The sequence below is a fragment of the Somniosus microcephalus genome, chromosome 11 (genome assembly GCF_052327205.1).
Source record: "Somniosus microcephalus isolate GS21.2 chromosome 11, FLI_Smic_1.0, whole genome shotgun sequence".
Taxonomy (NCBI): domain Eukaryota; kingdom Metazoa; phylum Chordata; class Chondrichthyes; order Squaliformes; family Somniosidae; genus Somniosus; species Somniosus microcephalus.
In genome coordinates this window covers 20,527,491-20,541,851 of record NC_140997.1, presented here as the reverse complement: position 1 = coordinate 20,541,851, position 14,361 = coordinate 20,527,491, and the positions used below count along the sequence as shown (strand labels likewise).

At 48.1% G+C, this 14,361-nt stretch overlaps 1 protein-coding gene across 2 annotated transcripts in view; it reads right to left on the bottom strand.

Annotated features, from left to right (window-relative positions):
* Window positions 1-1,446: 1,446 nt before the first annotated feature.
* LOC147110357 (cytochrome P450 3A9-like) overlaps window positions 1,447-14,361 on the bottom strand; it is a 65,871-nt gene continuing 52,956 nt past the window's right edge. The window contains exon 13 of one of the 2 annotated variants that reach the window (XM_086000287.1): window positions 1,447-2,065. In XM_086000287.1, coding sequence (XP_085856413.1) covers window positions 1,892-2,065 — 174 coding nt within the window. In that variant the 3' untranslated portion in view covers window positions 1,447-1,891. Of the gene's footprint in view, window positions 2,213-14,361 lie in introns of both variants that reach the window. The other variant, XM_086000289.1, reaches the window with a different exon arrangement.

The window sequence follows — 14,361 nt, the reverse complement described above, 5'->3', positions numbered from 1 at the left end:
ACTAATCTACTGGAATTTTTTGAGGATGTAACTGGTAAAATAGTTAAGGGAGAACCAGTGGATGTGGTGTATCTGGACTTTCAGAAGGCCTTCGATAAGGTCCCGCATAAGAGATTAGCGTGTAAAGTTAAGGCAAATGGGATTGGGGGCAAGGTATTGACTTGGATAGAGAACTGGTTGGCAGACAGAAAGCAGAGTTGGAATAAATGGGTCTTTTTCTGAGTAGCAGGCAGTGACTAGTGGGGTACCGCAGGGATCGGTCCTTGGACCCCAGCTATTCACAATATATATTAATGATCTTGACAAGGGAACTAGATGTAATATATCCAAATTTGCAGACGACACAAAGCTGGGTGGGCGCGTGTGCTGTGAGGACGATGCCGAGAAACTCCAGGATGATTTGGACATGTTGGGTGATTGGGCAGAAACATGGCAGATGCAATATAACGTGGATAAATGTGAGCTTATCCACTTTGGTGGCAAAAACAGGAAGGCAGATTATTATCTAAATGGCAATAGATTGGGAGAAGGGGAAATGCAATGAGACCTGGGTGTCCTTGTGCACCAGTCGCTGAAGGTAAGCATGCAGGTGCAGCAGGCGGTTAAGAAGGCAAATGGTATGTTGGCCTTCGTAGCGAGAGGGTTTGAGTACAGGTACAAGGATGTCTTGCTGCAGTTGTACAGGGCCTTGGTGAGACCACATCTTGAGTATTATGTGCAGTTTTGGTCGCCTTATCTGAGGAAGGATGTTCTTGCCATGGAAGTAGTTCAGCGAAGATTCACCAGGCTGATACCTGGGATGGCAGGAATGACGTATGAGAGATTGGGTCGATTGGACTTGTACTCGCTGGAGTTTAGAAGAATGAAAGGTGATCACATTGAAACTTATAACATTCTGACAGGAAGGATGTTCCCGATGGTCGGGGAGTCCAGAACCAGGGAACACAGTCTAAGGATAAAGGGTAGGCCATTTAGGACAGAAATGAGGAGGAATTTCTTCACCCAGAGAGTGGTGAACCTGTGGAACTCTCTACCACAGAAGGCGGTGGAGGCCAATTCATTAAATATATTCAAGAAGGAGTTGGATATATTTCTTAAGGCTAAAGGGATCAAGGGGTATGGGGAGAAAGCAGGGACCGGGTACTGAATTTGGATGATCAGCCATGATAGCATTGAATGGCGAAGCAGGCTCGAGGGGCCGAATGGCCTACTCCTGCTCCTATATTCTATGTTTCTATGTTACTCGCTGGAGTTTAGAAGAATGAGAGGGGATCTTATTGAAACTTATAAAATTCTGACAGGACTGGACAGACTAGATGCAGGAAGGATGTTCCCGATGGTCAGGGAGTCCAGAACCAGGGTCATAGTCTAAGGATAAGGGGTAGGTGAAATAAAGAATAGATTTGCCTTTCTAATCTAGGCTTTATTAACTTAAAAATCCTGTAGCACATCTTTCAACACCCAGTCCCAACTAAAGGCTGGAAAGAACTGAATTTAAGATGGCCACCACAAATCACATGACATCAACTACCAATGAGATTACAGCATATATCCCAAGGCAGGAAACAAACAACCAATCACAATACTTCTTACTAAACATAAAGAATAATCACCACATTCACCCCTCCTTTTAAAATATACTCCAATCTAAATAACCTTTACAATTTATAATTAATTATTTACAACTAAAACTATGCACAGACAAAATAAAACTATTCAACATGACACAATACTAAGTGAGCAACAACAAATAGTAACGTTGCACATAAGTATTAAGTATCTCTCAACTAAAACAATATAATATAATATTTCAACAATTTTAAAACATTACTATCAATTTAAAAGTCCACTTTCAATCGGTCGACCGGATATCTTGTTCGTGTCGACCTTCTTAACCTTGGTGAAATTCCTTGCCCTCCCACACCAGGAGACACAGAAGTATCTTCTGCCGGACGGCTATCCATATCCCGATTTTCAACGGTTTCCGGATTAGAAATCCCATCAGGAGGTAAACTGGGACGGTCATGAACATCCATCGAGGGCTGACTAATAGAAGTATAATTATCTGCAGTCGGATTGGAAATATTCGTAGTATCTGTAACAGCATCCACATTATCTGAATCATGACTATTGTTAATATCCGCAGCTTGATGGAATCTTTCTAAATTAGAATCATGCTCCACCCTTGATTTGCCACACACCGTGATGTCATCTAAGTATGAAAAGGTGTCAGAGAGAGAGTTATCACTTATAAAAGCATCCATTGCCCGTTGAAAACAAGCAACACCACTAGTAACACCAAATGGTATTCGGCAAAACTGATACAGCTTTCCACCAGCCTCAAAGGCCGTATATGGTTGATCCTTCTTAACAATAGGAATCTGATGATAAGCACTCTTTAGGTCAATAGTGCTAAAAACCTTATACTGAGATACTTTATTGATAAGCTCATCAATCTTAGGCAAAGGGTACGCATCTAATTGAGTATACCTATTAATAGTTTGGGAATAGTCTATCACCATTCGTTTCTTATGTCTCTCGTTAGTCGTGACAACTACCTGTGCCCGCCAAGGCTAACAACTAGGTTCAATGATTCCTTCCAATAAGAGACGTTGAACTTCAGAATTAATAAATTCTCTATCCTGACTGCTATACCTTCTTGACTTGGTAGCAATTGGCTTACAATCCGGCATCAAATTGGAAAAAAGTGATAATGGAGAAATGGATAAAGAGGTTAATCCACAAATAGATAAAGGTGGCTTAGTCCCTCCAAATGAAAGACTGAGAGACTCGTGTAACTGAAGCACATCATGACCAATCAAAATATCCGCACAGAGATTAGGCAAAACAGATAGGCGTATATCAGTATACGTATTACCTAAAAGAATCAATTTCACAAGGCAACAACCAGCTACTTGTGAAGTGAGAGTCGTCTGAGCCATACACACCTGATAGGACACAGGCGAAATTTTCAAATGCTTCTCCTTTGCAAACTGAAGACTTATAAAACTCTCGGTACTGCCCGTATCTATAAGGGCCTTCACTTCCAACCCATTAACTTGGGCCGTAACTATAGCTTTGTTTAGGCCATGAGCAAATGCAGCAGAAATTGATGCAATAAACGCCCTATCTAAAGGCTGAATAGTCAGAGAGGAGGTAATTGAACCTGATGATTTACACACACGTGCGTAATGACCTCTCTTGCCGCATTTACTACACACAGCCTCCCGAGCAGGACACTTCAGATGAGGGTGCCGGACGTTCCCACAAAAATAACACTTCTGAATCCTAGAGGCAACAGCCGCTGAAGTAGAAACTGTTTCAGAATCTAGTAAACCACTCCTATTAAGTCCACATAATTCCTTTTCATCCGGAACTGCCGAAACCACAGTCACAGGCCGATTAAAAAGAGCATAAGAATCCGAACTTCTCTGAGCCACATCCAATGTAGAAGCTTGCTCAAAAGCACTCTTAAGATCCAAAGTCTTATTTTCTAACAACCGCTGACGAATTGATCTAGACAGTAATCCATTAATAAAAGCATCCCGTACCGATTCTTCCTTATATTCTTCAGCCGTCACGGCCTTATAATTACAGTTAACACTAAGGCACCGAAGTGCTTGTAAATAAGTATCCAAAGATTCTCCCACCTGCTGCCTACGGGCAGATAGAAGGTGACGTGCAAATACCTCATTCTTTGGTTTAACAAAAATCTTTTCCAATGTAGAAATAGCCACTTCGTAAGTTTTACAGTCCAAAATATACTTATACACATCCGGAGCAATGTAGTTGATCAGCATATTCAGCTTATTTAGAGACTCTTGATCCAACACGCCCAAAAAGTTTTTAAATGTACAATACCAGTGTTTCCATTTATCATCCACTCCTGCAGAATTAGGGTCAGCATTGAATCGTTCTGGTTGAAGATATCGCTCCATTCTGACATAAAGTTAATAAATTGAAATAAAGAATAGATTTGCCTTTCTAATCTAGGCTTTATTAACTTAAAAATCCTGTAGCACATCTTTCAACACCCAGTCCCAACTAAAGGCTGGAAAGAACTGAATTTAAGATGGCCACCACAAATCACATGACATCAACTACCAATGAGATTACAGCATATATCCCAAGGCAGGAAACAAACAACCAATCACAATACTTCTTACTAAACATAAAGAATAATCACCACAGTAGGCCATTTAGGACTGAAATGAGGAGGAATTTCTTCACCCAAAGAGTGGTGAACCTGTGGAATTCTCTGCCACAGAAGGCAGTAGAGGTCAATTCATTAAATATATTCCAAGAAGGAGTTGGATATATTTCTTAAGGCTAAAGGGATCAAGGGGTATGGGGAGAAAGCAGGGACCAGGTACTGAAATTGGATGATCAGCCATGATTGCATTGAATGGCGGAGCAGGTCGAGGGGCCGAATGGCCTACTCCTGCTCCTATCTTCTATGTTTCTATGTTAAGATGATCGATCCTTTATCGAGGCAGAAATCTCTCGCCTTCTAGCTGACGGTACCATGGAGCCATGTTCATCTTCCTGGCGGGCTCAAGTTGTCATTGTCAAAAATCCTCTGAAGCAACACAAGAAACGTCTTTGCATCAATTACTCGCAAACTATTAACCAGTATACCGACCTGAATGCCTACCCACTACCACGCATCAATGACATGGTCAATAACCTTACTAACTACAAGGTATTTTCAACCTTTGATTTAAAGAGCGCATATCATCAAGTACCGTTAAAGGACTCTGACAAAAAGTATACGGCCTTTGAGGCCAATGGTCGGCTTTACCAGTTTTGTCGCCTTCCATTTGGGGTCACCAATGGGGTGGCCGTCTTTCAATGGGCAATGGATAGCCTAGTCAAACAGGAGAACTTAACGGACACTTTTCCATATCTGGATAATATCACCATTGTTGGTCGTGACCAGAAGGAGCATGATGCCAACCTCCAGAAATTTTTTGACGTTCTCCGTCGTCGCAACTTAACCTTAAATGAGTCCAAATCTGTGAAATCAGTACCATCAGTCAACATCCTTGGCTACTGGGTGGGCAACGGTGTCATCAAACTGGATCCGGAGCAACTTCATCCGCTTCAAGAACTCCCTCCCCCTACGAATCTCGGCTCTCTTCATCGGGCACTCGGCATGTTCGCCTATTATGCGAAATGGATACCCCACTTCTCTGACAAGATCCAGCCCCTGCTTCACGCAAAGTCATTTCCATTGGAGGCAACGGCTATTTCAGCTTTCAACCTCCTCAAGTGACAACTGGAAAAAGCCACACTTCGTTCCATTGATGAAAATCTTCCTTTCGTGGTCGAGTGTGATGCATCGGATGTGGCGATCTCTGCTACCTTAAATCAAGGTGGTCGACCCGTTGCATTTCTGTCACAAACTTTGCAGGGTAGCGAGCTCCATTATCCTCCTGTCGAGAAGGAGGCTACGGCCATCATCGAAGCTGTACGTAAATGGAGTCATTTTCTCGCTCGTCGCCATTTCACACTTATAATCGATCAGCGCTCCGTGGCCTTTATGCTGGATAACTGGAAATGCACTAAGATCAAGAATAACAAAATACAACACTGGAGGATGGAATTGGCCGTCTTTGGATACACCATACATTATCGACCCGGCAAAGAGAATGTGGACCCGTATACCCTCACGCGGGCATTCTGCTCTTCTATGTCAACTTCGACTCTTGCGGATCTTCATACTGACTTATGCCATCCTGGCGTTACCTATATGTTGCACTTTGTGCGATCTAAAAATCTCCCATTTTCTACGGTAGATGTGAAAAGAACGTGCTCCTCCTGTAAAATTTGTGCGGAATTGTGGTAAACCACTGTTTGTATTCCTGTTTGTCCTGTTTGTATTCCACTGTGTACATGCCTGGACATGCCTCGGCTGACTCCTCCCACAGGTCCTAGTATAAAGGTGACTGCTCCCCAGTCCTTGTATCCTGGACCGGTCGACCACTCGAGGCAGACCTCCATTCTGTTGTTAATAAAAGCCTTTAGTTACTCTTCTAACTCTCAGTCTTTTATGAGTAATTGATAGCGCATCAATTTTATTAACAACATTTTTATAATGGAGAAGATCCTCACACCAGCATGCCTGGACTTAGATCATCGGGAGGCGGACTCATCCACCAAGTTTACTCACTGGCTTAAGTGTTTCGAAAAATTCCTGACCGCCTCCGAAGCAATCAAATCGGACGAGGACAAACTGGATGTCCTGACCTCCAAAGTGAACCACCGAGTGTACTCGGTCATCCAAGACGCGACCTCGTACGCGGACGCTATCAAGCTCCTCAAGGACCAGTACATGCGCCCAGTGAACGAAGTGTACGCCAGGCACCTTCTGGGGAGTCGTAAACAACAACCTGGGGAATCGACCGTGGAATACCTTCAGGCACTGTCTGTGCTTGGCCGGGCCTGTGGTTGTAAGGATGTAAAGGCCGCCGTGTACACAGAGGAACTTATCCGGGACGCTTTTGTAGCGGGCCACAGATCCAATTACACCCGACAGCGACTGTTGGAGCAGAGTAACCTCGACCTCAACAAGGCCTCTGAACTCGCACTATCGTTGGATGCAGCCTACCAGGGCATGGATGCCTACTCCTCTGCACCGTGGACGCCGCGGGGAATGACAGCCTGGGACACGGTAGGACCGCCTCATAGCGCCGTGCCACCCCAGCCACACCCCAACAACGGCCCAACTACCGCAGCAGTGTCCCAAGGCCAGACAGCAGTGCCCCAAGGCCAGAAATGCTACTTCTGTGGCCAGGCAAAACACCCCAGAGCGCGCTGCCCGGCGAAAAACGCGATCTGCTCGGGCTGCGGGAAGAAGGGACACTACGCTAGCGTCTGCAGGGCCAAAGCCACCCCGAACCCCAGCAGCGCCGCGTGTGGGCCATGCGGGCCGCCATCTTGGACCTCCCCGGCCATGTGCGAATCACCGGTACAGCAGCCATTTTGGACGCCTCCAGCCACATGGGGATCATGGACGCCGCCATCTTGGATGACAGCCGGGACGCAGCAGGCCCCCGACACCGCCTCATCTGATACCCGCAGCGACACACCGACCCCTACGCTGGCATCCGTTACACTGGACCAAGCGAGACCGCACCAACTGGCCAGTTCCACAATGGACATTAAGGTAAATGGTCACGATACAATCTGCCTTTTTGACTCTGGGAGCACGGAGAGCTTCATCCACCCCGACACGGTGCGGCGTTGCTCTCTCCCAGTCCTGCCTGCGCAACAGCGGATTTCTATGGCCTCCGAGTCCCAGTCGGCGAAATCGGCGGCTACTGCGTGGTGACACTCGTAGTAGACGGGACCGTGTACGATCATTTTAAACTTCTGGTCCTGCCTGACCTCTGCGCTGCCGTCCTGCTGGGGTTAGATTTTCAGTGCCACCTTAAAAGTGTTACGATGGCGTACGGTGGACCCCTACCCCCACTCACAGTCCGCAGCCAGCAGCTTCCAAATTGCCCGCCGCGCACCAGGTGCAACCTCTCCACACTCAGAGTCACCCCCCCACCACTATTTGCTAACCTCACCCCCGACTGTAAGCCCATCGCCACAAAGAGCAGGCGATACAGTGCCGGGGACAGGGTTTTCATTAAAACCGAAGTGGAGCGGCTCCTGAAAGAAGGGATTATTGAGGGCAGCACCAGCCCCTGGCGAGCCCAGGTTGTGGTCGTTAAGACCGGCGAGAAGCAGCGCCTGGTCATCGACTACAGCCAGACAATAAATCGCTACACCCTGCTGGACGCCTACCCACTCCCCCGTATAGCTGATATGGTCAACCAGATCGCGCAGTACCGCGTCTTCTCGACCATTGACCTGAAATCAGCGTACCACCAGCTCCCCATCCGCCCTGAGGACCGCCAGTACACTGCCTTTGAGGCAAACGGCCGCCTCTATCACTTCCTTAGGGTTCCCTTTGGCGTCACCAACGGGGTCTCCGTCTTCCAAAGGGAGATGGACCGGATGGTAGATCAAAATGCGTTGCAGGCCACTTTCCCATATCTGGACAATGTGACCATCTGCGGCCGTGACTTGCAGGACCATGACGCAAACCTCGAAAAATTCCTCCGCACCGCCCAACTCCTAAACCTGACATATAACAAGGAGAGGTGCATATTCCGCACAAACCGCCTCGCCATCCTTGGCTGTGTTGTGGAACACGGAGTCGTCGGCCCCGACCCCGACCGGATGCGTCCCCTTATGGAACTTCCACTGCCCCACTGCCTCAAGGCCCTGAAGAGGTGCCTAGGGTTTTTCTCCTATTACGCCCAGTGGGTCCCCTACTATGCGGACAAGGCCCGTCCGCTGATCAAGTCCACCTCTTTTCCCTTGACGGCAGAGGCCCGCTTAGCCTTCCACCGTATCAAGGAGGACATTGCCAAAGCCACCATGCACGCAGTGGACGAATCCATCCCCTTCCAGGTGGAAAGCGACGCGTCCGACTTTACCCTGGCCGCTACCCTCAATCAGGCGGGGAGACCCGTGGCCTTCTTTTCACGAACCCTCCAAGGCCCGGAGACCAGACACTCCGCTGTTGAGAAGGAGGCCCAGGCGATTGTGGAGGCTGTGCGTCATTGGAGGCACTACCTGGCCGGAAAACGATTTACCCTGCTCACTGACCAGCGTTCAGTTGCTTTTATGTTTAACAACAAGCAGAGGGGCAAAATCAAAAATGACAAGATCTTGAGGTGGAGAATCGAACTTTCCACCTACAACTACGAGATCTTGTACCGGCCCGGGAAGCTAAATGAACCCCCGGATGCGCTATCGCGTGGCACCTGTGCCAGCGCGCAGATCGATAGACTACGGGCCCTCCACAATGACCTCTGCCACCCGGGGGTCACCAGGTTCTTCCACCTCATCAAGGCCCGCAACCTGCCTTACTCTATTGAGGAGGTCAGGACCATGACCAGGAACTGCCAAGTCTGCGCTGAGTGCAAACCGCACTTTTATAGACCAGACAGGGCCCACCTGATAAAAGCCACTCGCCCCTTTGAGCGCCTGAGCGTTGATTTTAAAGGGCCTCTCCCCTCCTCCGACCGCAATGTGTACTTCCTCAACATTATTGATGAGTACTCCCGTTTCCCGTTCGCCTTCCCCTGCCCGGACATGACCAGTGCCACGGTCATTAAATGTCTGAACAACCTCTTCACCCTGTTCGGCTTCCCCAGCTATATCCATAGCGACCGGGGCTCATCGTTTATGAGCGACGAACTCCGTCAGTACCTGCTAACTAGGGGTATTGCCACAAGCAGGACCACCAGTTACAACCCCCGGGGGAACGGACAGGTGGAAAGAGAAAATGCGACAGTTTGGAAGGCCGTCCTGCTAGCCTTAAAGTCTAGGGGCCTTCCAACCTCCCGCTGGCAGGATGTGCTCCCCGATGCGCTCCACTCTATTCGGTCACTGCTCTGCACTGCCACTAACGCCACCCCTCATGAGAAAATGTTTGTCTTCCCAAGGAAGTCCACATCGGGGACATCGCTACCGCCATGGCTGACGTCCCCAGGGCCGGTCCTACTGAGAAGACACGTGAGGACCCATAAAACGGACCCCCTGGTCGAGAGGGTCGACCTCCTCCATGCCAACCCCCAGTATGCTTACATCGCATACCCGGATGGGCGGGAGGACACAGTCTCCATAAGAGACCTTGCACCCTCGGGGGCCGCAGTAACCCACTACCCACTACCACCCCCCCCCACGATCCGATATCCAGCCCCAGCAGACGGCAGGCCTGGGCCCCGCGACCCGCTCGACATCTACGAGGACGACACGCCTGTGCCACAGCCTACGCTGGACTCGACGCCGGAAGCTTCACTACCCCTGCCGTCGCCACGCCGATCACAGCGGCAGACAAGACCTCCGGAGAGACTCCAATACACTAACTTTTAATACACTTCACCCCGCCGGACTCAATTTTAAACAAGGGGTGAATGTGGTAAACCAGTTTGTATTCCTGTTTGTATTCCACTGTGTACATGCCTGGACATGCCTCGGCTGACTCCTCCCACAGGTCCTAGTATAAAGGTGACTGCTCCCCAGCCCTTGTATCCTGGACCGGTCGACCACTCGAGGCAGACCTCCATTCTGTTGTTAATAAAAGCCTTTAGTTACTCTTCTAACTCTCAGTCTTTTATGAGTAATTGATAGCGCATCAGGAATTAAAACCGCAATTCTTCCGTCCATTGGATGGCTCGCTCATACACGCTATGCAGCCTATGCAGCGACTCAGCATTGACTTTAAAGGGCCATTGCCTTCCTCAACGCGAAACACCTACTTACTGACTATGGTGGACAAATATTCACGCTTTCCCTTTGGTTTCCCCTGTCCCAATATGCTTACTTCCACAGTGATCAAATGCCTTGATCAAGTCTTTTCCCTTTGCGGTACGGCCAATTTTATCCATTCTGATTGGGGTCCCTCCTTCATGTCAAGCGAACTCAAAAGTTATCTCTCCCAACGGGGAATCGCCACAAGTAAAACGACACCGTACCATCCCATCAGTAACAGACAGGTTGAGAGATACAACGCTATCATTTGGAACGCTGTTCGTCTTGCGCTGAGGTCACGCAACCTACCAGACCAGCAGTGGGAAACTATGCTCCCTGACGTGTTGTATTCCATCAGGTCTCTCCTTTCTACGTCTACCAATGTCACACCTCACGAGCGATTCTTCAGCTTCCAGCGTCGCTCCACCCATGGGACGTCTCTACCGTCATGGTTGGCAGCTCCCGGCCCCGTGCTGCTCCAAAGATTCGTCCGATCGTCTAAAAACCGATCCTCTCGTCAACAAGGTAGAACTCACGGACATCAATCCCACGTACGTGCACGTGCGGTACCCTGATGGCCGGGAGTCCACCGTTTAGCTCCAGGACCTGGCTCCCTGTCCAGCCAGTTCCATGGACCCAACTGATAGAGGGACCCACAGGGATGATGCCGACACTCTGCGCTCCCCTGAAGATGATGCCCTACCTGGGAAATCGAGAGCTCTGCCAGCTGCCCCACCAGATCCACTCAGGGAGCCGAGCGCTCCCCGTGGGATGGCCACCCGAGGCCAGGACGCTGGTCAATCCCCGGCTATCAAACAGGATGAAGCCAGTTCTGCGCCTGTGGGGACCCGCACCCGCAGCCATGATCTCCCCAGCCTCCCTCGGGTTGATCAGAGCAACACGGGCCCTGTCGATCCACCGGTACGGATCAAGCGGCCCAGGGACCAAGACACGGTCCGGGGAGACGTGCCTGACGTAATAAAACTCACTACGCACTTGGTTTGAGCATAAAGCAAGGCTTTAATCAACTTGTTTCAGAACATGGAGGTCTAGTTGTACTTCACTAGTTCCTTGTCTTACAAAATGTCCCTGGAAAGCTGGGCCCACGCCCGAGTATTTATACTCCTTGGATGGCGCCACCAGCTGGCCATCCAGCGTTATTTCACGAGTAGTTTCTTGATGAATGATGAGATTTATAACAGTGCCTTCTAGCCATAAACAAAAATCTATAAGACTGCGGCTATTCGTGGTCCGCCTAATCCGTTAAGAGGAAGTCGTCGGATTTCCAAATTCTTTAGGCAGGAAGAATGTTATAAATCTCACCATCATCAAGAAACTACTCATGAAATAATGCTGGATGGCCAGCTGGTGGCACCGTCCAAGGAGTATAAATACTCGGGCATGGGCCCAGGGAAATTTTGTAAGACAAGGAACTAGTGAAGTACAACTAGACCTCCATGTTTTGAAACAAGTTAATTAAAGCCTTGCTTTATGCTCAAACCAAGTGCGCAGTGAGTTTTATTACGTCAGTACTTCCATCATAGAATCCCAGAAATTTACGGCACTGATGGAGGCCATTTGGCTCATTGTGTCCATGCTATTCAGCCTAATCCCATCCGGGCAATTACCACCCCATCAGCTTAAGAACATAAGAACATAAGAAATAGGAGCAGGAGTAGGCCATTTGGCCCCTTGAGCCTGCCCCACCATTCAATGAGATCATGACTGATCTTCTACCTCAACTCCACTTTCCTGCACTATCCTCATATCCCTTGATTCCCTTAATATCCAAAAATCTATCAATCTCTGTCTTGAATATACTCAACGACTGAGCCTCCACAGCCCTCTGGGGTAGAGAATTCCAAAGATTCACCACCCTCTGAGTGAAGAAATTTCTCCTCGTCTCAGCCTTAACTGGCCGACCCCTTATTCTGAGACTGGTTCTAGACGCCTCAGCCAGGGGAAACATCCTCCCTGCAACTACCCTGTCAAGCCTGTAAGAATTTTGTATGTTTCAATGAGATCACCTCTCATTCTTCTAAACTTCAGAGAATATAGGTCTAGTCTACACAATCTCTCCTCATAGGACAATCCCCACCATCCCAGAAATCAATCTGGTGAACCTTCACTGCACTCTCACTATGGCAAGTATATCCTTCCTTAGGTAAGGAGACCAAAACTGTACACAATACTCCAGGTGTGGTCTCACCAGGGCCCTATATAATTGCAGTAAGATGTCTTTAATCTTATACTCAAATCCTCTTGTAATAAAGGCCAACATACCATTTCCTAATTGCTTGCTGTAACTGCATGATAACTTTCAGTGATTTGTGTACAAGGGCACCCAGGTCCTTCTGAACATCAACATTTCCCAATCTCTAACCATTAAAAAAATTCTCTGCTTTTCTATTTTTCCTACCAAAGTGGATAACTTCACATTTCTCCACATTATATTCCATTTGCTATGTTCTTGCCCACTCACTTAGCTTGTCTATATCCCCTTGAAGCCTCTTTGCATCCTCCTCGCTACTTACATTCCCACCCAGCTTTGTATCATCAGCAAACTTGTATGTATTACATTTGGTCCCCTCATCCATATCATTGATATAGATTGTGAATAACTGAGGCCCAAGCACTGATCCTTGCGGTACCCCACTAGTTACAGTCTGCCAACCAGAAAATGACCAGTTTATTCCTACTCTCTGTTTTCTGTCCATTAACTAATCCTCAATCCATGCTAGTTTATTACCCCCAATCCCATGTGCCCTAAGTTTGTTTAATAACCTCTTATGTGGCACCTTATCGAATGCCTTCTGAAAATCCAAATACACCACGTCCACTCGTTCCCCCTTATCTATTCTGCTGGTTACAACCTCAAAAACACTAATAGATTTGTCAAACACGATTTCCCTTTCATAAATCCGTGTTGACTCTGTCCAATCCTATTATTATTTTCTAAGTGCCCTGTTACCACGTCCTTAATAATAGATTCTAGCATTTTCCCTACTACTGATGTCAGGCTAACTGGTCTGTAGTTCCCCATTTTCTCTCTCCCTCCTTTCTTAAATAGTGGGGTTACATTTACTACCTTCCAATCCGCAGGAACCGTTTTAGAATTTATGGAATTTTGGATAATGACAACCAATGTATCCACTAACTCTATAGCCAACTCTTTCAAAATGCTAGGATGTAGGCCATCAGGTCCAGGGGATTTATTGGTTTTCAGTCCCATTAATTTCTCCAGTTCTACTTTTTTACTAATACCAATTTCTTTCAGTTCCTTATTCTCACTAGACCCTTGGTTCTCCACTATTTCCGGGAAGTTTTTTTGCTGCTTCTTCCGTGAAGACAGACACTTGGGGGGTGATTTTCTGCTGTCGGAGGAGGCAGGTTTGCCGACAGGAAAGGCGGGAAAATCAGATTCAAAAAGGTCGGGTTCGGAACCCGCCGCCAAGGGATTTTGCCGGTGCCAGTTTTGGAGTTCGGGGAACGGTCCCGCCTCCAGCTGGCTATAGCGATACTTGTCATCATTAAATGTTGGTTAATGGTCTCTCTAAGCCTATTTTGAGAGGCCCTCGTGATTTTTCGACAACTTCTGCGTGCCCCACGCACCTCCTGAACCACGCCAGGTAAACCTGGCGGGTTGACTCGTGCATGGCCTCCTCACAGCTGCAGGTCTACCGAGACATCCTTTATTTTAGCAAGGATTACTTGCAGGTGCCAGACCTTGGCTTTAAAAGGTCTCTGAGCACTTTTAGAAGGCCTTCCAAAGTCAGAGGTGCTGCAGCTTGAATCAATCAACTGTGGATGTGGTCTATTTGGATTTTCAGCAGGCATTCTCCCCGCTTGCAATGACCGCTTCCCCAAAGGAGGCACCTGCAAGCAGCATGAGAACCATTTGTTTTCTATCTCCATGGACCTCAGATGAGAATGAGGAGGCTGAGGAGGAGGAGGAGCAGGAGGAGGAAGAGGAGCAGGAGGAGGAGGAAGAGGAGCAGTAGGAGGTCAGAGCACCGGCGTATCGACCAGCGGCAGCGGCAGCACGCG